Here is a 25,891-nt window from a genome sequence, read left to right on the forward strand (position 1 = left end):
CTGAAAGTAACGCTGCCACGCTCGCTTCCAATAGAAGCGCAACCACTTCGTGCGGTTGTTTTTCCTTTTGACATGACGTAACGAATTGACGCCGTCCCACGGAAACGACTTCGTACACCCGCCTCTCTTTCGGTTCGCTCACCGAAACGATAATTCACCGGTTGTTCATTTATTTTTACGCCTCGCGGTCTCTACCGTACCACAACGACTCGACCAAAAATTACGCGCGTCTCCCTTTCTCTCTCTTTCTCTCTTTCTCTTCCTCCCTCCCTCCCTCCTTCCTTCTATTCACCCTTTGATTATTCGTATGCGTTACAGGTAGTGCAATTTTAATCGTCGTTAATAAAAATGAAAAAGTCAAGCTCATCGCTATTATACGTTTCTGGGCCAGTGTCTTATCTCGCAATTACTCGGTAGCAAATAACGCGCGATTACTTCAAGCAATATGAGTGAACCAAGTGATACGAAACTTATCACTGCACGATATCGTGCTTAGATATAATTGCTCCGAAAAAGATATGCACACGCGTAGACAAAGTTGTTTCTTATTGAATACACGCGCGCGCAATATATATTACCTACATATATCTTGAAACTGCCAACACGGCGCTTCGTGTGTTTATCTCGTAAGAACTCGTAGCGTGGCATAAAACTGCTCCCGATAAATATAACAGTGATATTTTCTCCTGTCACTGAACCAACCTATCAACTCGTAACAGTACTCTCCTCGGCGTAAACGCTAAGACATTTCCCTCTGTTGACGTTCTCTTTACGGTCTTCCTCTCACACGCTGTTTTGTCCCGTGAATCACGAACCACGTGAGCAGTCGATTTGACTTCGATTCACGTTCTACTCCATCGCGTCGCGCTTCTTTAAGGCGTGTACTTAGGTACTTAGGTTTGCCTGCTAGGTGGTCTTCGTCGTCGTACAAACTTCCATTGTTGGTTTCGAACTTGAAAAATTGCGATTCGATTCGATCTTTTTTCGATTCGAACACTGCTATTCTCCTCGTCCCTTCACATTTGCATTCCTTTAGATATCTTTTCACTGTCACATTTTGAGATACCTTAGTCACAAAAGGCGTAGTATACACAAAAAGTAATAATATTTGGATATATTGAATACTAAAACCAAACATTTCAGCGCTATCTATATTTTAATAATATTCATGTAATAGAATTTTCATTTTGGGTCGCACAGATCCGTGAAGTTGCTTAAAAATTGTCAAATTTGATTTTAAACGATTAAATCTTTAAGTATCATTATCTTTAAATCCATATTATTCAATATCTGAAACAACAACAACGATAACGATCCCTTCAGACATTTAACGTCTTCGACGATAATTTCATTAGATTCGCAGAGGCCAAGTTAGACATTACGCGAGATACAAGAGATGAACTAAAAATAATTTACTATTTACGTGCGTAACATATTATTATCAAAGCAATTAGGAATAGAGTAGATATCGACTCATTTGTACACAAAATGTCAGTTTTTATGACGCGAGGCTTCTATTCTTGCTGTATCATTTTTTAATTATCAGTTTATACATGCACATTCCAAACACATATATCGAAAATCGATTACTTTGTTTTATTACCAGTCTCGCCTCTAGTCTCTCCAATATTTACTCACCCAATATTTATGCAGGTTGGAAAACACGAAATTTGAAACGAGAAATAACAAGAAAGTTGATTCCCAAATTGCTAATTACGATATACGTGTCTATAGATGTTCTAATTTTCGTAAAACTTAATATCGTCACTGTTCATTGTCCCGTGCGAATTTTAATGTTTCCTTTACGTTGTGCGACCCATTAACTTTTAAACGAAGGATCATTTTTTGTATTCCTCAGATTCCCTGCACGATTCGAAACGCATATTAATCCTCGAGATCCACAACCGGAAGACGCGAATCTTGAATCTGTCTAATTGCCAATTCGAATCTCGAAATGCGGCGTCCTTGCATGATTGGCAGACTTCCTGAAAAATTGAACGAATATTCAGAAACGTTTAAGCTTCTCCGTCGTCAACGTAATGGCCTAAATCATTCATTCATTAAAATTGCAGAAACGTACTCTTAATTCTTTTGTTTTAATTCTTCTCCCTTTTTATATACTTGCAAATACGTATTGAGAAATGTAGATGTTTGATAATGTGAATGTTTGGAAATTTGAATATTTAAAAATTGTAATATATGCTTTCCAATATTGGTGGATAACAATAAGTACTGGTATAATTGAAAATGTTTATTTAAATTCTATTTAGATATCTATATATTTGACAGTGATATACGGAGCTATTCATAATTATTGCTAATGATACGAATATAATGGTATATTTAAATATTGTAACATTTACATATCTACTAATTAATTAGGCTGATCAATTTGGGTCAATAACACGGCCGCACTAATCACTTACGCACTTTTATGATATATTAGTTAACGATATATGTTTCTCTGACAAACATATTTAAAATTTGTATCATGCAAAGTACTTTTATATGTCTATAAAAATTTGTTATTATAAAACTAAAATGTAAAAGCCGACAAAAGGATACTCGGTTGGATGAGTCTACTGTAATAATATATTTTATAATATATTTATTTGGAACAATCATATATATAATACTATATTAATTATTAATTACTAAATTGTTGTATATATAATAATATATATTATATATATAACAATATATTTTATTGGAACAATGAAGAATTTGAACACTGTCTTCTTCATTGTATTAATTAAATAAATTTCAATTATTCAATGCCCATAGACTTTTGTAGTCGTTCGAATAATCATGAACAGTAATGTATGTCCATGATGAAATATAGTCCAAAATTACTTGTTCATGAATAACTATTATGTGGGGATTTTTTTTTATCGCGGTATTAATATTCCTTTCGTAATTCTCTAGGTATTAGCGAAAATAATAAATAACAAAGAAGAATTTTTAATTAAGGAACATCTTGTTCGCTGATATAATTACAAAAGGGAAGGTAGAATATTTCCAATATTAATAATTATTACCTGTATGTATATAATTCATATTACCTATATTTTAGATAGAATTTTAAATACAATGAAGAACGAAGTGCATCCTCTTTGGTCGATTACATAAGCTTGAAATTATGTTTCCATAAAATCGAACTGCAATCGTATTCATGTTGCTGTATTTAGTTGCATTTCATAGTTTTTCATAAGTGCGCTTCGGTTCACACACTTAAGAAAAACAATTTGGGTCAATAACACAGCCGCACTAATCATTTACGCACTTTCATCATATATTAGTTAACGATATATGTTCCTCTGACAAACATCGCGCGTGAAACAATTCCTTGCTCAAATACCAAAGAACGACTTGAACGTCTGACCTCTAGGCTTTAACAGCCTTGGATACGCGCGAGACGGAAGTTTCTGGCTGCCGTAGTTCGCGATGAATTCGAAATGGTTGGTTAAAACCTAATGTCACATGTTTACATACTGATCAAAATAAATGCGTATTGCTCAACAAAATGTTATTAAAATAACATCATGAGCATCGTAAATAGACTTTAGATTTTTTACGCGTTTATTTCCAGGATGTTCCTTATTGATAAAAAATGTTGTACACGTAGATATAGTTAAGAGAGTAACGTGACTTATCTTTGAGTGGCTCGAATCGTTTTAATCGACATTAATGTTGTGTATATGTTTGTAATATAAAAGTATTGGGTGGAGTACCATTGGAATTCCTTGGGTCTTACGAACTGGTGAACAAGGCAATTCGTTTTGGATATTATGGAGGCCTAGCGACCGAGAGCTTACGCATAACTAGTGTTCGATTATCGAAATTTATCACAGATCGATGATTTCTCACATAGCTCTGGATACGCGGTGATTTGAACGCGCTCTGGCAATCACGCGGCAACATATCTACTTGGTTACATATTACGTGAGAGGACGTTGCGACACCCGGCAAATTTTCTGAAAGAAACCGAAACGAGTTTTGCTTTCTCTCTGTACTTTTTAAATTTCTCGCTAGATTGTTGATTACTTTTATATTCTACTGTAGGTCGGAAAAATCCAATCAGTAAGTTATTATAATTGTAACATTCCTCGATACCAAGGAAACATTCTTGGATTTAGAACTCCTTTGAATGAAGAAAATCTTTATACGCTTCCTGTCATTTGATCTTTTAACAGAATTACATATATAGCTTTCTATTCGGTAATTCGATGAATAGACTGCGGATGTTTGTGCACTCGTGGAAAATTTAAAAGTGAGGAACTATAAAGTACATAATATACAAAAATATATAAACAAGGTATAATATCTGATAAATGAAACAAAAGTTTTACGCTTTTATTTATCTTCATATAAATACGAATCCGCAGTCTAGTGATGAACCAAAATTGTTATACAATTTAAATTATCGACTTATCTCACATAATAAAGAAAACAATTTGCAAATGGAATACTGTAATTGCATAGCACAACTACTACGTGGTTAATACAAATTATCAATCCACGAGAAGGTGGAGCTCTCAAATAGTTAAATCTCCCGCGCAACATAAAGTCTTCTTAATTTCGTACAACTGGCAATAGTTCATCTATTCTGCGCGTATTTTTCGTGATTATCGAACTATGTCAAGAAAAGACTTTAATACGATCGTTACGTAAATGGATACTATCGGGTTGCTTCTTCTTTCTAACCAATATACCGCCTTGAAGTACCATTAAATCATCATAGCTCTCGACAGGTTGCAGCTTCATGCAGCTATGTACTTTCCCCGCGCTTCTTATTATGGAGAACTTGTTCGTCCTACCTAGCTTTGATTTTGGAAGAAAAAAGGTTAATCGGTGTGTAATAATCTTGCCCGATGAAATTTCAGAAATGGACGAGGAAAGCGATTCGCGGGAACAAACGTGACTTCTTGAACATGCTTTGTGCATGTGGCAAAAACGTGCTTGAAGTATACGTTATTTACTATTTGCTTGTTTGTTTTTCTTAATTGTTTCTTCATAATTTGTCCTTCCTTTAAAACATTGGAATTCTAAAGAATTTTCTGGAAGTTTTTGTATTCCGCTCACCAATGAGCCTCTGCCTTGACGTGTTTTAATTAGGAATGTTTTCGTATCTAGAAAATTCATAAAGACAACAAACGATCGGAAAACAGAACTGTGTAAAAACAGTTGCATATATTCGATTAGTTGGCATAATAAACGTCGATGTTATGTTTATGGGAATAACAATCAAGATTACGTGAAATAACACTGAAGCAAATACTGTACTGATTGTCGAACATGTTCAACTTTTTTTTGTCCCGAATCTCCTTGCGAGCTGTTGTTACTTGCTAACTATTGAGATCTGTCATATTATCGGGTTGGATGACACAGCAACGATTTACCACATTGAGGTTTTCATGTTGCATGATGCAACATGGGCTTGCGTAATTATTTTAATGTGACATTTTTTTTTTTTTTCGTTAATAATATTTCGACGCAGTTTAGCATTCTTAAACTAAAAGTCACAAGAACGTTATGTAATTAATTCGAACGTGCCTGAGAGGCAGCGCATGTGATTTCTCCTTGATATCGTTAATACTGTAACAGCGATTGTCATTCAGGAAAAATATTATCATCACGAAGGATACGATAACGTTATTTTTCACAGAAATCAAATTTAAGAAAGACATAGTGACGTCACTGTTCAACAAAGATATAACGAAGAACCGGTTAAAATGTTAAATGTTTTATCCGCTAAAAGTGTCTTTTAGAAGTTTTGTCTCGTAGAAGAAAAAACTAGCGTGACTGGATCAACTTCCCCCAAATTTTTCCTTTCAAAATAAGGAAAAAACTAGTTTAGAGTAATTTAATTGTTAATCGCTCGAAGATGTTTTGTAGGAAATCGAGGTATCTGACCTTGTCTGTGTCTCACGTCATCTGTGTGTCACGTCATCCCTGACGACTTATCTCCTAGTTGTTTTACTCCATGTGTTAACTCATTAAGGATTAAAGTTGAGTTAACGCCACATTTCATTTGTAATTCCTTTTCAGTCAATTACAGTCAGTTTACATTATCCACAAGTGAATTGATATTATTGAATTCTTTTGAATTAACATTACAACTAATCAAAAACAGAATCATAAGAATTTCTTCGATCTAGATATTAAATTTTATGAGATTTGCAGAAATCGAAGTATTTTATATCGATTTTGGTCAAGAAGAAACTAACAGTTTTCGTATCATAAACATTCTTTTTGTTTCTGATTTCCTTCCGATTTGTGTAATAGGTTCCTTCAATATATTGAAAATCTATTACTCTAATATATTTGACTTGATAAAACGGTAACGGATATTTCATTTACATTTTATAATAATGTTGTATTTCTGCAACGTGTACACATTATTTTGCTGTGTGGTGTTTAATGAATTAACGCGTGCATTCTTTCGTCGTATATCTAATCGTGAACGTAAACCCTCGCACGTTGCGCGCAATAAAGCTGCTGCTGTATGTTCCCTTACGTTCGGTATATCCGGTCGAGCAACCTCTACAATCCGCTCGAGCCTTTTACAAACACCAATCAATACGTTTGCTAATAGTACTTGGAATTAATGTGTGAATACTTGCCACCAGATCTCTACCACTTGTAATGAACACTAATAATTTGTTTCGCAATAAAAATGGCGGATAAAACTGGTCAAAATATACAGGTATTTCCTAATACTCGACCAGGTTCGTAGTCCATTCAGTGAGCGATAGTCAATAACGATAATAGATGCATCCAACATAAACATAGTCAACGCCGCAATCTCAATGATGTATGATGCGTGAAATAAATAGTTTAATTTGACGAATACTACGATACACGTATAGTAGATGGAAACGATACGCTGAAGTCGTAAAATCAGACAGTGTTTGGAGTTTACAACTTTCGATGGTCGCAACAATTAATATCTGTCTAAAAGATCTTCGTTTAGATCCATACGATGTCAATTGTAAATCAGTTCTTCCTTTGTAATATATCTACAAAAAATTGTCGCGTTGTAAAAAAAAACGGTTATAGTTTGTTTCTAATTTACATATATTCTGAAAGCATCACTGATTATAATGCATTGTCGAACTGCTATTAATTGTGGAAATTGATTTAAAATCAATCGGTGAACCTACAATGATACCTTCGTCGAAAATTGTAAAATTGTAAATTTATCCATTGACCGATCGTCTGACCTCGTTATATTACTTGCATTTATTATACACCGGTAGATGACCGTTTCAAGTCTGAATTCGTGGCGCGAAACAAAGATCAGAGGCAATTGCCAATGACTCGAGTCGTTCCCCTTTCTTTCCGCGTACGATAAAATTACGTATCTAATTAACGTCGTGAATACAGAAACTATCGTGACCTCGACATGGTCTCGTTCGACGATTTCACGTATCGCGATTTTGTTACGTGTACGTATTTCCAAAGTCATGCCAATCGAGGAGTGGAATAAATACACATATTCGACGTAAGTGCTTGTGGCTGTTTTGTGAATTTGAATTGAATGAGTTATTTTTTAAACATCCGTACATCTCCGACCGTTTACCGACATGTCTAATTAACATACGTGAAAAAGCGCGAAATATTGAACGATGACGACTGAAAAACTATAAGTACCGGCCTTGCTAACGAAGCAGTTTTCCGTGTGTGTGTGGAAACTTTCTTCTTTGTAGCTTCTATCACGATTTGCAATTAGTCAAACTGGTAGGGATTTTGCAACATGCAGACCAGGTCATCTCGCTCCTGGACTTAGCATAGTAAGAGGGAGAAGTGAATGTTGGCGGTTCTAGTACCTTGCAGAACATGAAATTAAAATTTGCCCGATCAAAGAAGCTGTCCTTCTGTTCACGAAATATTTCTAACTCTAAGATTTCACTTGGAAAGTAAGAATATAGTAGGACAAATAGTTTACGTAATTGGAGTTCATATTGATTCTCTCCGCTACCTATTATTTCTCGTCCATATAAATGGATAGAAGTTTACGTTCAGATAAATGGATTCAGTTAGCACTTCCATTAATTGGGCACTAAAAGTTTGTTCCAGTAAACGAAATTCGTACAAACAGAGTTCCACTGTAATAAAATTCTATCGTTCATCGCAGTCCTATCATTTACGTATACAATCAAAATTAGAGGATTAATTTGTCAGTGACGGAATCTTTACAAATACTATAATACTCGACATACAATAGCGTATGTTTAATTAACAAAGATCCTTGAAGTGTCAGAGCCACCGGAAGCGAGACGGTCGAGGTCGCGACGAGAAGATGCGAAGATGGAAGATCCGTGCACGAATAAGCGGTTCAGAACGCTAAAAGATGTATGATTCAATCGACAGAGAGTACTCGTGCGATCTACAATCAGCTGAAAAGCATGTCGTACACTTCTATTTGCGAATACGTGGCCGCAATTTCTCGTGAGTGTCAACAACGAGGCATGTCTGCTTATTCCTTTCTCTCGTTGCCCTCCTCTCTGCCTCTCTCCCGCCCCCCCTCTCTCTCTCTCTCTCTTTCTCCACCAATGAAGTTTTGCTCTCTGTCTCTTCACTTAATGCTCCTCAAAACAGCTACATGTTCTCCTTTTCTCCTCCCGCCGATGGTTTTCTTACATCTCTTTTTATTTTGTTACTCGAACGCGCAACAATTCGCGTATTACTTAAGATCACCGGCCGGTTGCGTCGCTCCATAATAGTTAAACCTGCAGTTTCGTGCCGGCGCGACGCGGCTACAAGCCACGCGCCTTCGACTTTCCCGCCGTATGCCGTTTCACCGACTGCTCTGTCATGTATCACCGCGACACAATCGAATACAAGTCTATACGGAGTGCCTCGGAAATGATCATATAATCGACGCAAAGGAACTGATTCTATCTACATGAGAAAATAAATCGAGACCATAGAATGAAATTTGTTCATATGGCGCTTCATTCTCGGGAAAACCGAGTTTGGAAATTGGTCAAACATACTTAAACGACTAATGCCGGCCTGACAGAAGTGAATAATCGACAAAAGGTTATTCTACGCGCGAAAATAAATCTAAACTGTACATTAAAATTTGTATGGAAATCCCTTTATTTCATTTCATTTTCATTTGAACAAATCTTATTTGAAAATTGATGAAGTGACGGCTCACTCGCTTGTAGTAAATATTTTGTAATTTTCGTGTACATTTTCCAATCGGTTTCAAATTTGACCAATACAATCATAACAGTCGTGTCTCGTGTTAATGAAATTTCAAAATGTTTTATATGACACGTATAATTTATTCATATAAATTTTCTGTGGTTGCAAATATTCGATTGAAAAATAGAACAATTATCTTATGTTCCTATCTTTTCTTTTATTCTGCTCCTTCGTTCGTTTACGATACATTCATCGTAACTTCTTTTCGATCTATACGATGCTACACGGTTTGTAGCGTATTGTATGGTACTACGACAAAATTAACAAGACAGAGCAACCCTACGTTCAATCTATGCTGCAGTTCCCCGTTGCAGAACGTCGATACTCGAAATTATTATCCATGTTGATGGAATTCCGTTTGTCCTAAATATAGGCTTGTCACGAGACATACAAATTGACGCCTGACGCGGTCACTTTCACGTGACATGTTAGAAATAACTGTGAAATCTCGCGGCCCCAAATGAATTGTCTTGAAACCGACGTAAACCTAAATATGAAACAAGTTGGATCTTTTTTTATTTCTCCAAATCAGAGGAACGAATTGCAGAAATCTTCAATTTCATTGTTCCAGCAATCAACCGAGCTTCGATCGAAGTTGAGTCACGATGAATTGGAAAATATTGTTAAGACTATGATCACAGTGAATGCTTGTCCCAAAGAACTATCGTTCTGATTTGAATCAAACATCTGAAAACCGAAATGTGAACACTCATAAGAGTTTATACGCGTATTTGACTGCTCTAACGTATTCGTTAGGGTGCATTGAGACTAAAGAAGCAAGATTATACGGGGAGATTGGGATCATTCACTCGTACTCATTTGATGTAAACGGGTTTCGAACAATCTGTTCGTAAAGTCATTTACACCAAAAACCGAAAACTTACGTACATACCTATTCGTAGAAAATAGACTATTAAAGTATATAGAATATTAAATAGTTATTTCCACCTCGCTCGATCTCGTGACAACGATATCTGATGAAGAAGTTATAATTATAAATGCATTCTTTGATCGTGAAATAGAAACAGAATGTTTACGCGTTAATTCTACTACAGTGAGGTAAGAACGAGCATTCACTCGCTTGATCATAAATCTAAACGCACCTATAGAACGATATAGTTGGTTAAAAAAGGTATCTGCTATGGTAGCCTAAAACCTAAGACATAGTAACCGAAGAAAAACGAAACATCGACGAAATTTCGATCTTGCTCCAATCGGCATCGCGAATCGCGACGCGTATCGAGGATAGACATGCACGCGAAACCACTTTCACGATCGCTCTACCACGGATTGGATATGTTCCAGTACTGGTTCAGAGACCTCGAACTATTCCAAAGTCTGCCCTCTCGAATTAACGTTTCGCGAATTTTGACGATCCACGCGGTCGATTATGCGTTGACCGAATTTCACGCATCGCAGATACAAGCGTTAGAAACCGGTTAGACCGGGGTCCTGTTAAACAAACTGAAACATCTGTCTTGCGTTTCATAGCCGTCACAGTAGTAGAATCTAATTTAATTGGAGCCAGACCTTTCCATTGCAACACACCTTGATCGCTCGTAAGATCGTTTGAGGCACGATAAATAATCCCTGTATATACTTAACTTAAAGAATCACAATGTGTAATGTTTTCGTTTCGACCGCAAGCTTGATTACAATTTCCGTCGAAAATTTATTTTCTATATACGTGGCACGCTCGAACTACCGTTAAATTGTGTATTACTGCTGCGTCGGTTAGTTCCATATTATTAACTCGCGGTATTGTATAACGCCAATTACAAATTTCTTGCACAACGATGTTGCAATTTCGCGTATTTGCTAAGGACCATCTCTCGTTTCGTTAAACTCCCAATAAATGGCAGTATATTTAGATATATCGGGGGCAAATAGATCCGCTGGCTGCGGTTTCAATCAAATAAAAATGTAGCGTGTAATCATCATCGCACAATCTTTTATAAACTCTCCTAATATCCCTGCAATGAGATCTTACGTATTTCAAAAGCTTTTATATTCATTCTTATCTTACACTATAAACAACACATTGAAAATTGATCGACTGATTGAGTCTCGGAATAAAGATTCAAATCAATCGTGATTCATGAAAAGAGCTAGCTCGCCAATATATATTATATATAGACGTTAAATTATTAGTGGTTACACCTTTGATATTTGACGTTATCTGCTCTCATCACGAAATAATAAAAAGTAGATTAATAAAGTTAGAAATCGTAAATCAATAATATGCGAAATAAATGAAATAAATTAATATTAATAAGCTTATAATTAATTCTATTTATTATGTAAAATTGTTTATATGTATGTACGATTTATATCATTACTACCAATTGCTACAATTATGTACATATTTTTTACGTTTATTGGCCTTACCTTCTTTTTTTTTGTTTTATATAACTACTATTCTATTTTTGTTATCGATAATAATATTACTAAACTTATGTTTATACATATTTACAACGTTTATATATTTAGAGGAAATTTGAAAATGCAAAAGCATTATATACTGGAGTCTATAATTGAGTCTATAATTGCGTCTCATGTCTATTACAGAGACACATAAAATATCTAAAATAAAGTAGGCACTATATGATATTTAATGAGTGAAACAATCCTCTGTCTGTGAGTTCCATTTCGTCAATTCTGTTTACAAGGATATGAATTTTCACTTTCTCAAAGATATTGTTTACGATGTCACTCTCTTCATCGAAGATTTATCGAGGTAATATGAGTATTTCAGATGCGACATAAACAGTCTTGTCGCCGTACATTACCGCTTTCAATCCAACAAGTCTTTGTTGTACCAACCGAACGCTAGGATTAAAGATTAAAAGCTATACGCCAGCATAATTGCTTGACAGCTTCAGTTTCCGTCGAATACTGTGACTCACACGTATGTACAACCGATCGCAATGTATTCGTCACTTTAGCATCATAATCTTATACACAACATAATTACCGACAATTCGTATCATGAATTACTCGCTGGTACAAATATAGATTATGTCATTGTGCGATACGAACTATGATGTCATAATAAGCGTAAAACTTTCCACGAAACGGGTTTCCACGAATTATACTTCTTTTTTTGGCAAACTATATTCGAACATCAAAGTTAGCTTGTCGCGAAAGTATACATCAAGTCTAATTTCCTGTGAAATTTTTACGATAAAAATTATCTGAAATACCAAATCTATATCAAAGATATCTCGACATGCGCTATATACGTTAAAGATATTTCTTTGCTGTTTTATTGTTGTGTTTGATACATAAAACACGATTCTCGAAGGAGAAGACAAGTTATTTGTCGCCATGTTGGCTCTCATTCGAATTACAAATAGGTCGTATTTTACGTAACATTATGATATACGGTGAATCTCTAAGGTCTTCTGTCTTCTTCCTGTTCAATGATCGTAGCTATCATAGCTGCAGGTAACATTCTGACGATATATAGAACACAGAATTTAGAATCTCATTTCTGGCCGACAATAATCCACTTGAATAATTAAGATCCTCGCTATTGCTAACAGCGAGCTATTGTATCGATTTCATGAGGAACAATGTAACATTCTATTGCACGCTTCTTCAAGCTTTTATAACAGCAATGGGTATCTTGCGTGACCTGATAATGTAGTAAAGAAGTAGAGGTTGCAGGTATTACAAAAAGTTCAGAAGTCGGTAACAAGAGAAAAATAGGAAACTTACTGATAAAGAGTTGCAATTATTGAACGAAAATGAAATTAGGAGGGACACATCGATTCTTCAAGTTGTATTCCAACGTCGGAAATGTCTTTACAAGACTTATTACAAGAATCTTGTTCACACCTTGATGCTGCACATCGCGAAATTCTTCTTTCAGAAATAAACGAGATTGTGTTGCTCTCGGTTTATTTGGTCGATGGCGTCGCGTATACGTTTCAATTTCATAGGCCTCCCCACTTTTTACTTATCTACAGTTCCCAACCTTGACGCGACCCAACACCTTCCAGCAATTAACAGTCTAGTACGATGGGTCACGTGTGATTGTGCAATTACTTCGTAATGGTGTCACAATGTCTATGTCGTATCGATCAGTTGTACAACGTGATTCCACGATACTGTCGAAAAGACTGACCTGTAAATATCATCTCGTAAGTTTCTTGATTCCTATCTACGATATCTCAATATGTATGGCGAATCGAACGTTTGCGCGATTTATATTTCCGCAAAGCAAATTGCTCGCATCGCTCACCGTAGACGAAATAAACGCAGACTAAATAATCGGTAATTTAAACGTTCCTTAGAATAGAATATTTTATAATTCTCTGCTCTCAGGCGTGCCGATCGCAACGAACTAAAGTTCATCATCGACGTACCATCCGGGATTCGGATATCATACTCTTTAGACAAAGCTATACTTCTCTTGAAAAAATCGAACCTTGTTCCAAGAAGTTACGAAAAAAAAAAATTGTCAAGTATACCTATCTCACAGCGTATGTAAATCGCGATCGAGTCACCGCGGTGCATTAATTTACAACAGTATGCGTCGTTTCTTGCGGTTGTTGCCAGTGAAACGAAACATTTAGCCAGCGTGGATATTGAGGTCAGTGGTTTGTTCATCCCATAGTTAACGACGATTCCAGTGTCGAGACACAGCTTCGAGCGCAGGCACGAGCGAATGATTCCTTGCGTAACGTACGCACAGAGACACTGTGTGCCACCGTGAGCTATCGAATCATCGAGTCCTCGTGTGCTACCGAGACCCACCAAGACTCATCGAGTCGCCGCTGGCCCGTTTTCTGCGCCCGGCCCATTATAATGTATACAGCTTTCGCAATATATTCGCGAGGTATTTCGCTTGCTCGGCGCGTTTTCGACTTTTCATTTTGCAAGCAAACGAGACGATCGAGCCACGCGATCGCGATCCATCGCAGAGCCGACGAATCATTGCCGACGCTCCATCCTACTTGGCACGAAAATCGATACCTTTATCGCTGGATCGATACTCCTATCCCATGCCATGTCTTAGAACTTACAATACGCTGATGTCCTTATCAAACGTTTTTCAAATTTTTCAAATCAGATCACGTTATACAAATTTGGATGAGAAAAAAATGAGGATGTTTTTAGTCTAATAGACTTTGTACAAAGATGATCTGTGACATCTGGATCATCTTGCACAGTTGCTTTAGATTATTAGTGACATTTTACAAGTAACAAGTTCGAAGTTGATTTTAATAAATGAGACGTTATCAAAGGCCACGTTCGATTAAAAGTTACAGAAGAGTAATAACACGCAGTTGCTGTTCTTTAATTCTATCTTAGAATTTATTGTTATTTATGTAACTTTCTTGCAATAAATAAATTTATGAATTTAAGAAGTTTAGACATCAAGGAGTAGTAACGCAATGAATATCTCCCATTTGACAAATACAAGTCATTTGATTATCCTATTCCACGGAAGAATTGTAATGCAATTGTAAAGTAATGTTACAGAGCACTGGTCTATAATCTACAACCTGTAATCTGTATGAATTCACTGATATTATTAGTGAGGTATTGTGCAAGAGGGCTCTAATTTGCGTTGCACAAAATCTTCGTTCAATGTTTGAACAGGAAACACGAGTTAAATAGATTCGAACAAGAAACTTGGACAAATTAGAAGATGTTCGGTTCTAATAGCCTCTGTACAGATATGATCAACGGCATATGGCGCGTTTTGCAAACTCCATAGTCAATATTTGTCGATTTTCTTGGCATCCACGAAGGCAAATCTTGATTTCTGGTATTTTTCCTTTGACTGAAGAGAGGGAGAGAGAGAGAGAGAGAGAAACAGGAGAAGAAAGGGTAGGACGTTAAAGTAGTAGGTAGTCCTCGAGACTCCGCGTCCGTGTACAAATCGGTGACCGGCTGGCCGATGATAAATGACGACATCCATTCAAGTCCGTTCTCGATTGGCCTTGACGAGAATTCTCTCGTCGACCGAGTTGTATTGAAAGCGAAATTCAACGGGTTACCAAACCGTCCACCAGCATAGAGAGCATGCTGGGTGGATGTAGATAAGTTGCTGGCCAGTTAGTTTACAGAGGCATAATTAATCATCCTTGGCACCCACTGTATAGGCACAAATAATTATCTTCTCGCGCGAAGCTCCTCTTCCGTATCTTCGAAATTCTTTGCGAGAAAATCGTTTCGAGGAATTAACGAACATCCTGTCACGTGTCACTTAACGCTTCTTCGTGATAATCATCTCATTTTCTTAGCAGAAGAAACTTCATTAATAGCTCCTTTCCTAACTGCAACGACTCAGTAATCTAACTGAATTCCAGTTGGAAAGATAACAAAATTAACAGGTATTTCATACTTATGGATCATACGTGTGGGGCAAGTTGACAGCTATCACCAATTTTGACTACGATCACGAGTGAAATTTGGCTGATCGTTATTGGAAACGACGAAACTATGGTGGACATAGTGGTTCAAGGCCGTGACGATTCATGGTCGGCCCATGAGTTGCGTGAGACTATTCAATCGTGTAATCCATAACAAAAATTATGTGGCCACTTTCGTAAGCGAATGTACGCGGTGAATTTCGGATCATGAGCCGATCTTGGTGGTGCGCACATACGCACATGCGAAATCGCTTCTAACTCAATGTCGATGCCGAAAATCATGACACAAATCGACAACATTTTATGTAATCAGCTGGTCAATCTCTACGTCGACGTTAAGTAATACGCCCTCATTCACGCATGGAACAACAGAACTTAGTTGGAAACCGACTATTCGCGAACCAACTGAATTTACGCGTTTCCTTGCTATCCGGTTTTAAATTATTCTCACAGTTTTCCCTCCTTTTTCTTTCTTGTTCTATATTTAATGCTAAGCTAAATCTTATCGTATGTTTAACTCTATGTAAGTATTTTTAAAACGTTCAAGTATAGCTCTATGACGTGGAGAAAGATCTTTTATCAAAAAATAATAGAGGTTGCTTCCACACGCGTTTATCAAAGAGTGAAATGCACTTTCTGTACGCCTTTATGTGAATTCTTATGGCCCAAACAAGTAGCCCGCTTTGCTTTCCACAGTGTCCTTCATGTTGTCTCAATTCACTTTCGAAATCGACCTTCATTCTTGGACCGCGACGATGACTCTTTCATGCTTTGATCGTTTCAGGAACTCGTGGATCTGGTCGTGAAAATCTACGCCCTTGATTCTGACCTCAGGAAGATATCTTACAAAGGTTCTCTTGGCAAAGAGCAAGAAAAATGTCGATTGTAATGCAGTACGTAGACCGGCTACACGAGATACTCGACAAAAATGCAGGTAAGCCTCTAATGAGATCGTACACGTACGTTACAAACGCGTAACATGGCCAGATGTAGACCTTACGATCTCTTGAAGTTTTTCACCTTCCAAACATTGTGAATAAACCTTAAACATTGAGAAACATCTCAGCGACGATCACCAACTGGTGACTGAAAGCGATTTTATTAAGCAAGAACAGGAATGGCCGAACTATCTCTCTCTCTCTCTATCTCTCTCTCTCTATCTCTCTCTATCTCTCTCTCTCTCTCTCTCTCTCTCTCTCTCTCCATTCAATTCTCGTTTTTCTGCTTTCATTTCGCTTTTCACCTTGGTCTAAACGGAATATCTGCAGTTGATCGGAATTCATGGCCAGTGTCCCCTGTAGATGATATGGAAATTGGATTATTCTTAATAAAAATGATACGATTGTGCTGGGTAAGATGATTAGATTCTATTTGAACAATGTTGGAAAAAATCGATGATTCTTCCGTCCTTATTTCTTTTTAACCAGCACGTATGTTTAAGAGTATGCTTGTTATGGTTCATAAACATTTTGCAATAGCAACAAAGTATTACGTAAAAACGATGACGATAAGAAAAATAATGAGAATAATGTCAATAATAATTAAAGAGACGCAAAATTTACGATGGAAAATAAAATAGTCATGTATAATGCATGTTTAGTTATGAAATGAAACATTAATATAAGAAATAACACATAAAGAATACAAATTATAAGTCCATTTGGGAATAGTTGCTTGTAACAACTCATGTAAAAAATATGCAAATAATATACATAATCAAATATAAGTAGAGTTCTACGTTCGAAAAGATAACATCAGAAAAATATCAATGTATGTACATTATTGTATATAAATAAGCAAACAAGAGTTCAAGTAAATGAATAAAACATACATGTCTTCTTCAACGTAGGCACATTGTACAGGGGTAACATTGTCTTAATGCGGAGACAAGAAAAGATTACAACTGTTCCACAAGAACTAAACTTTTAAAAGAATCTTTTAAACTTTTCAAAAGAATTCAAAAACATAAATCATACTTTATCCATCATAGACGGCAATGCGGATATATCCTGAATAGAAACTTCTCTGGAATTATGCAAGCATGACCTTGCGCAAAAATTCTTCACGATGAAAACTAACATGAATAAATAAAAATTAAAGCAATAAAAGTTACAGATGACTATTCCTCAAATAACATCAATAGCAAACTATTACAAAATAAAAAATCTATTGTGCAATATATAGCGAAATTCCAAATATCTTTTCTCACTAACTTAAACCCCGATTTCTTTCATAATGCTACCAACTTTCGCCATTTCCTAACTACAGTTATACATTTCTAGACTTCGTTCTTTACTTCATAAATTTTAAAGTTCTAGCTAGGTATCTGGAGCTTTTGTCTGCCATCACTAACATTTCAACGAACCAGAACTTATATTTTTATTCGCATAATATCGACTCATATCAGTATAAAAATTAATTTCATAAATATTTGTTTACCCAGTGGAAGAAGATTCTATAGAAACCTAACATGCTAATATTGCAAAGGATCGGTGATAGGGAATTCCAGAATTCCACATATCATTTCTCTCCACGTATCTTTAACTTGGCAACGCTTTCTCAAAAGCAGAGGAGGAACCTTCTGCGTGTATCACTATAACTTTTATCCATTATTATCGTATATTAAAGAATACTTGAAAATACTCGTCTTTTTATCTTTTCCTTTCTAAAATCTTTTCCTCGGGAAAACGATAAAGAAACAGAAGTTTCATGATTGAACGACTTGATCCATGTTTTCTAGCACGACTGAGGAAGCACGGAATCGGAAATTTCGACGAGTGCTTGTGCAGAAAGGAAGGGTAGAATATCATTATTCATTCATTTATTTATTCATTTATTTATCAGGGTCGAGCCCGTTAGAATACATGTATTTATAATGGCAGGTAGTTATCGGATACAGAAACTTACAAAAAAAGGAAAGAAAAAAAAACATGAAAATCTCGCACAATATGTGCTAATGAAAAGGCATGGATAAGCAATAAATTTAAGATCAAAATAACGCCTCATAAATCAGTCGCTTATATAACACATCACTGGTAGAACAAAAATTATGTGATTCAAAAAACTATTAACTAGAGAGCAAATACGATTAAGCAAACGTCATTCCTCGTAATACAGTGGTAGCCTGTATCAAAAATGAATTATTCATTTCACACGGTTGAGAGATATAGCCATCAGTCTCGAGGAGGATTTTTAACTTCTTCAGTAAACACGCAAATAAAAGACCGTATTCTCAAATTCGCCGAATAACTTTTAATAGTAGAAATTCCCGCAGCAAAGAAAATATCACGATCGAAGCGGCTTATCACGTTTTAAGGTAGAATACTGAAAGAGCACCATGAAACTGCACCAAGGTCAGTCAGCTATTAAAACCAGCAAGGGACCAGTTAATTAAACACATTTTACAACTGGTTTTAACGCGTATAATAACGTATAGTATAATAATGCGATAGTTGACTGAACTTTTGAAGGACGAGAAAAGTATAGGAGGATATCGCGTGAAGCCTCAAGGTTCAAGGACACCTCAAGGTCGAGACCGATACACCAATGCTACGCCAAGGCAGCTGGCCATGCAACATCAACTACAGTCGACCGAAGACTAATTTGTCCTAGAAGTTTTCTCTACGTTGATTAATTTTTTGGAGTTATTGATGTATATCAAACGATCAAGCATTGATAGAATGTTATACCTGTAATTTACTTTTTCAGATCAGAGAACAACGGACTGGTTCATGATGAGTTCACCATTCCCCACTCTGTTTATCTGCCTGAGCTATGTATACGGAGTAAAAGTTTTGGGTCCAAAGCTAATGGAGAATAGGAAGCCCTTTCAGTTGAAGAACGCCCTGATAATTTATAATCTATTTCAAATGGTGTTCTCAGCGTGGCTCTTCTACGAGGTAACATTCCTACTTCAATTGAGTGTCCCTCGTTGCACTTGTTTCTCTTCTCTCCTTTTTATATCTTGTTGTATCGAATAACGTGTCGTCTGAAGAATTTTGTTGCCCGTTATAATGTGTTGTCCGATTCAAAAATATATTCGTTGCATGAACAAGTCTGCGATGGTACACATTTGGCTTATGGTACATAAGCACGCACAATCAGTCTCTCCTGTATCAGAATGTGCCACAGGGAACCAAGAATTACACACTAGCGTCGTACGATGAATGATTTCTGCGAAAACATCGAACGTCCGGCTAATTCATCGAGTTCGAGATTGTGTGTGACCGATATCAATGGCACTGCTTAATTAATATTTACGAAACGATTAACTATATAAACTCTTACGTGATATCTTTTTCAATGCAAGATGCAGAAAGGTTGCTCGCTTCAGTATACAAAATTAAACGATTCGTTGTTGTTAAACAAATTAATATCGCTTGGACAATACTTTGAAAGGCTGGCGAAACTTTAGTTAACACTTTCAGCGGTTACAAATAACCGAGTCGTAATCGTACTGCATTTTAAAGTTACTTCGCGTAAGAACGCATTTCGGACTCGATCGATTAAGCCTTCGATTAATGCAGAGAAAAGCACAAGATAAGACATTAATTCTCAAACAAAAAAAAACAGAGTCTGATGGGCGGATGGTGGGACCAATATAGTTTCCGTTGCCAGCCTGTGGACTATAGCAACAATCCAACCGCGGTGAGGGTAAGTCTTGTCATACGTAATTTTCTCTGCAGATGGATCATCGACCGCCATTCCAACGAGACGGACCTCCATCAACGATCTTGTTCAACGATTTTTATATGCGTATACGTACGAGTATATATAAAAGAAAGATATCATTGATCTGTTGCTCCATATTCCTCTATATCCTCAAATCTAATTTCATTAATTGTAATGCACTATGACAACGTATACGCATATTTTTGACGATAGAACGTTTCATGTTTTCAAGGGCCTTGGATTGTAGAAATTGTGGAATTGTGCTATGATGCGAATTATCTTATGCTTCGTAGGCAGTCGACCAGGGAACGAAACCATCTATGAAAGAGGAGTAAACTATACTATAGCGCTTGTGGCTTGTGTGTTTTGTGCGTTTCTACATTTGCTTGTTTCTGTTATTATTGTGCAATCTGTACTAATTACATCTTGGAATGCCTGCATGCCAGTCCAAGTCCGAATTAACTTTTATTCCGTTAAATCCATTGATATCGATAAAAAATCAAATGACAAACTGATTAACGATTCATAAACTTCCTGTAACTTTTGCGTAAATTCTCCTGAATCCGAGGAAAATTTGGAGAAAAAATGATGAATATAGAAATAGGTAAGAACTGAAATTGTAGGAGAATGATGAACGTCGACGAAGACGCGTTCTTGTTTAGTCTTAATTAACACTGTCACGTCCCAGCCATTACCATGATTAATTTTTCTCTGAGAATATGCACACGAACGCCCCTTTCTTTTCTATGCCTTCCTCTTTCGTTTATTTATTCTTTTCATTGATCGGAGAATGGCCTCTGGGCGGTTGTGGTTGCAGATAGGAATGTCCGGATGGCTGACTGGCGACTATTCTCTAAGGTGCCAACCCGTAGACTACAGTGATCGACCCCAAGTACTAAGGGTGGGTGATATTCCCCATTAACACGCAAATGCATTACACTATGTCAAATACAACTTTTGCACAATCTGTTAGTTACACGATAAAACTATAAATTCTATATTGAGACATATAACAATGTTGGCAAAGTTTCTGTTGAAATTGAAAAATTCAAAAATCTAAAAGTTCGAAGATTTCGAAATTTAAGAACATAATTCAAAAATTCTTTAAATTATACAATATAAATGTGAAACTTTTATTTCGAGTACAGTTACATGTTTTAGCATTGTTTTCTTCAGCAATATTCCAAGCGATTGATTGGATACAATTGAAAATTCTCATATTTTCTTTTATATTTCTTAGTCTCTTCTGTCAATATTACCCAACTCTGTACTCATAACATCATTTTTCCTGCCTACATGCCACTAAATTTTCCGTAGTACTTGAAAATATTGTAGTTAATTTAGCAAGCTAACACACTTCGAAACAACCGCTTCATGCAATTAATGCCACTTAACAGACTACGAGTAGAAAACAAAAATTTGAAATAGACACTATTCACACGACGATATTACTTACTGGTTACCACCTAATAACTATCACAAATAGATACACAGAAAGATGCGCAATAAAATGTTACGACTGTTCATCAAAGCAACTCTATCAAAGGCAAATCTTTCGAGCGTCTGCAATTCCTGTTCTTTTATTTATTCTATAATTCTCCATCATTAGAGTATGTAATTTGTTAGCGATAACGCTGTATCTCCAAGGATTTGCTTCTATTACCACGTTCATCGTATTACGAACAACGTTAAAGGGATTATCTAATCGATATTTTCCAAAGCGCAGATGGTGCACGCTTGCTGGTGGTATTACTTCTCCAAATTTACAGAATTCATGGACACGGTAAGTAACTGGAAGTAAATTACATTGGAAGTTTTTGATAATCTCGGTCGTTTTACTGTCCCCTATTTTTGTAGATCTTCTTCGTACTGAGGAAGAAGAACGATCACGTGTCGACATTGCACGTTATTCACCATGGTTGCATGCCAATGTCAGTGTGGTTTGGCGTTAAATTTACACCTGGTAAAGCAATTCACTTCACTGTCGTCAATATTTGCAAAAGTATTTTTTAACATATATCGTCTTTCCTTCCAGGCGGTCATTCTACTTTCTTCGGACTCTTGAACACGTTCGTTCACATCGTAATGTATACATACTACTTGTTAGCTGCGATGGGTCCGAGATTGCAACCGTATCTCTGGTGGAAGAAATACTTGACCGTCTTCCAAATGATTCAGTTCATCGCGGTTATGATCCACGCGTTCCAACTGCTCTTCATCGACTGCAATTACCCGAAGGCGTTCGTTTGGTGGATCGGTCTGCACGCGACTATGTTCTTCTTCCTATTCAACGAATTCTACCAGCAAAGTTACCAACAGAGGAGGAAGCCAGTCGTAAACGGCATGAAAAAGGATCATCAGCAGAACCATCAAGCCAATGGCGTGACGAACGGTACGAACAGTAATTCGTCTGGAAGAAGGGATGCGGCCGATTATTACGTGAAAGGCGACAGCCTAGCCGCGTCAGAATTCAATCTTAGGAAATCATACACGACGACCGAGTGACCCGATCGCGCTACGTCGTAGCCGTCATCAATTCATCTCGTCTTTTTCCATCGATTCCTCGAGTCGCATCCGGGCTTCGCTCTATCACCCTTCCAGTCCAATGATCCTTTGAGACCAATGGAGAAAACATTGAGTACAAAATTACTCTGTATTGCGATTGCGTTGTAGCGTATATTTGTGAAAGGAGATAGAAGGTGAGAGGAAAAGAGTGTGATACGAAGCAACGTACAAAGGTACTCCCGGATGTGTTGCGACTCAATGTCACGGATCCCTGACCTCGCGACTCAGGTATTCGTGATCCTTCTTCGGTTCGCTGTACATACACCTGCCACGACCGACAAGGTAACTCGTCATTGAATCCACCCACCCCCCTCCCTCGCCCCACCCCCTGCAAAGGAGTATACGCGGGAAGCAAACGAACGAAGAAGCCGCATCGCCGTTCATGTAATCGTATCTCACGTAAAAAACTATTTGCATCGATGTCTCGATGAGATCACGAATATAAAAATATGTAGAAAAAGTTAAGTTAAAAAGTTACAAAAAAGTAATTTTCATCGCCATCGCATTACCAATCATGGTAATTCATAGCGGTATTACGATACGCAACGGTAATTGTAGAATAATTGTTTTTATAGATCATAGTGAAATTGCAGTGTTTTCGCAACACGTCCTCGAACCCCTAGGTAAAAAAGGCCTCTCACCACTTTAAATCGGCTGAAATAATCCGATTTAATTTTCCCATCCTTTCGTGAAAATGAACATTGTTAAACATCATTTTTTGATTTACATACTTTTCAAATACGTCAGGACGATAGCTACTTACGAAATGTTTTTACTGTCATCGGTTTGTGCGTGGTTCTAAGATTATATAAAAGCAAGAAATTATATAAGAGAGTTAACGGTGAGTCTTGGATTAAATTACGTAACAATGCCACCGACCGTTGTTTTATTACATAATTCGGGAAGATCTCTTTTGCATTTTACTAAGATCACGCGGGTGTTAGAAAATTCTTACTTCATTATTCCAGAATTTGTGATCTTAATTAGGCCGATCTATAGTACACAATCTACGCACTTTCATACCAAGTTTCACGATTACATAAACGGTACGAAACCTGGGCTTAAATTCATGTCCGTATACAAGGTGAGTCAACTAACGTTAACCAAAAATTTCTCTGTTAATTTTAATGATACAAAAAATGATTAAGGAAGAAAATATATCGATATATAACGAAGAAACATATATCGAAAATATATCGTGACGCAAAAAATTTCTTTCTCAAGATCATAACCCAATATTTTTTATGTAAAACGTTTTCTCGTATTAATAAAACTAAAAGACAAATTTTTCGCTTGTGACGTTAAATGACTCATTCTATAAAGAATTGTATATCAGAAATAGCAAGTTTCCCAATGATACTGATTTTAAACATATTTTAAATATTTCTAATTCTGTGAATATTTTATTTTCACAACTCAGGCATATCCGTTATAAATCGATGTATAAAAATTACTTTCGATCGAACATGTATCATCGATACCGGCGTATACATATATTCGATTTCGAGAGATACTTCATCTACGTGGCAGCCGTAGGTACAGTGTAACATATTCAGCATTGTACATAAAATACATCATCTATTCAATATGTTCGACTCAAAAGCCATTCAGCTGAAATTAAAAGGAGAAAACGGAAAAAATGTAAGGTAAAGGAAATATGTGCGAAGCAATAAATCAAGACAGTGTACAAAACTAATCATTTAAGCTATAAGAATGACTACTAATCGATGATGAGAATGATTTAATGGTTTAATCGACAATGAATAACCAATTTTGTATATTTAAGATTTTTCACTGATTGGCTTTTATGCCGACTATATTATAGGCATCGCGAAGTCGCGCAAAGCTAAGGAAACTCACGTTTTCGATTACCGAACATTCAATCCTTGAAGGGATAAGAGAGCAACGTCATCCGTGCCTTGCGAGCAAACTGATGTGCCTTAATATCTGGAATGTTCTGATAATTACGCGCAATGGTCATTCAAAGCTCAATATAAACAGCGTGGTGATCTATCGGCGAAAATTCATTAACGAAAAGCAAGAGATCGCGTTTCATTTTGTAACACGATCACTGGCGTCAAAGCTGTGATTACCAAAATATTTCGTCGTGTCACTTGTGATCTAGACATTAAGGTTTCAACTCAGAACGCGTCGTCAAACGAGCCGAATTAATCAAGAGGTTTTTTATCGTTTTTTTTGTACGTATATCATGAAATTATATAGGGTTAAATTGTTGATCAAATTTTCCAACATCACAGTTGTTGAAATTATTGTTAGAACTAAGAATATCTAGAAACGTTTATATTTTCTAGCGCAAACATCAAGTTCCCGAATTCCGTACAAATTTATTCTAATACAATACTTCTATTTTTCTAAGCGAATGCTTGTAATCCAACAGATTTGTGACGATGATCATTCGTATATCCCATAAATTAATGTTTTCTAACTATGAAATTTTGTGTGCCTCTCGTACTTGCACGATGCAACATTCTTATCGATACTTGCTCATACTTTCTAAAAGAGAATCACAAATGTTTGTATGCCTGAGAAATTCTTTGTACATCTATCCATAAAATTACAGCGACTAAGATACGATTTCCGAATTTTGTACCACAGATATAATCAGATAGTATGATGATACGATTGGTTTGCACAAAATGTCCACTTTGTGTTTCGTTCGCTTTGCACATTTCGTACACTCTGTACATAGATAGGATAGTTTTGTACTGTCGTAAGGAAAGGAAACAAAACTTTTGAATAACACTTATTGTGCCACGCGAGAAAGGTCGAAAGTTAAAGAAAACGGCGAAGGAAAAGAAAAGTAAAAGTAGGTAACATAAATTAACGTGCGCATAATGATAATTTATATACGAATCTATATCTAGATATTACGAATAAAAAGTTGTTTAAAAAAACGTATGAAAAAGAATCTTCATCGAGACTAATAATTATTTTGTAATCGCGGCTATGTACATAATACTTGTAGAACAGTTAGAGAAAAATAACGAACATGTCTCACGTTTCATATTTTTTTAAAGAAAAATTATTCTTTT

At 36.4% G+C, this 25,891-nt stretch overlaps 1 protein-coding gene and 1 long non-coding RNA gene across 9 annotated transcripts in view; one reads left to right on the forward strand and one right to left on the reverse strand.

The window, feature by feature from the left end:
* The window catches only part of LOC122573535 (elongation of very long chain fatty acids protein AAEL008004-like), a 35,890-nt gene extending 10,123 nt beyond the window's left edge, over positions 1 to 25,767 (forward strand). For 5 of the 8 annotated variants that reach the window (XM_043740022.1, XM_043740024.1, XM_043740023.1 and 2 more), the window contains 7 exons: positions 16,387 to 16,536; positions 19,311 to 19,501; positions 20,175 to 20,255; positions 21,091 to 21,174; positions 22,000 to 22,056; positions 22,131 to 22,236; positions 22,309 to 25,767. In XM_043740022.1, coding sequence (XP_043595957.1) covers positions 16,479 to 16,536; positions 19,311 to 19,501; positions 20,175 to 20,255; positions 21,091 to 21,174; positions 22,000 to 22,056; positions 22,131 to 22,236; positions 22,309 to 22,778 — 1,047 coding nt within the window. In that variant the 5' untranslated portion in view covers positions 16,387 to 16,478 and the 3' untranslated portion in view covers positions 22,779 to 25,767. Of the gene's footprint in view, positions 1 to 13,338; positions 13,362 to 16,386; positions 16,537 to 19,310; positions 19,502 to 20,174; positions 20,256 to 21,090; positions 21,175 to 21,999; positions 22,057 to 22,130; positions 22,237 to 22,308 lie in introns of those variants that run through there. The other 3 variants (XM_043740025.1, XM_043740028.1, XM_043740027.1) reach the window with 3 other exon arrangements.
* Positions 8 to 16,377, reverse strand: LOC122573546. Its single transcript, XR_006318774.1, has 3 exons — positions 13,692 to 16,377; positions 12,937 to 13,345; positions 8 to 12,853 (listed from the first exon to the last, which is right to left on the reverse strand). It is a non-coding gene; the product is annotated as an uncharacterized LOC122573546 (long non-coding RNA).
* Positions 25,768 to 25,891: the final 124 nt, after the last annotated feature.

The sequence above is a fragment of the Bombus pyrosoma genome, linkage group LG12, assembly GCF_014825855.1.
Source record: "Bombus pyrosoma isolate SC7728 linkage group LG12, ASM1482585v1, whole genome shotgun sequence".
Lineage (NCBI taxonomy): Eukaryota > Metazoa > Arthropoda > Insecta > Hymenoptera > Apidae > Bombus > Bombus pyrosoma.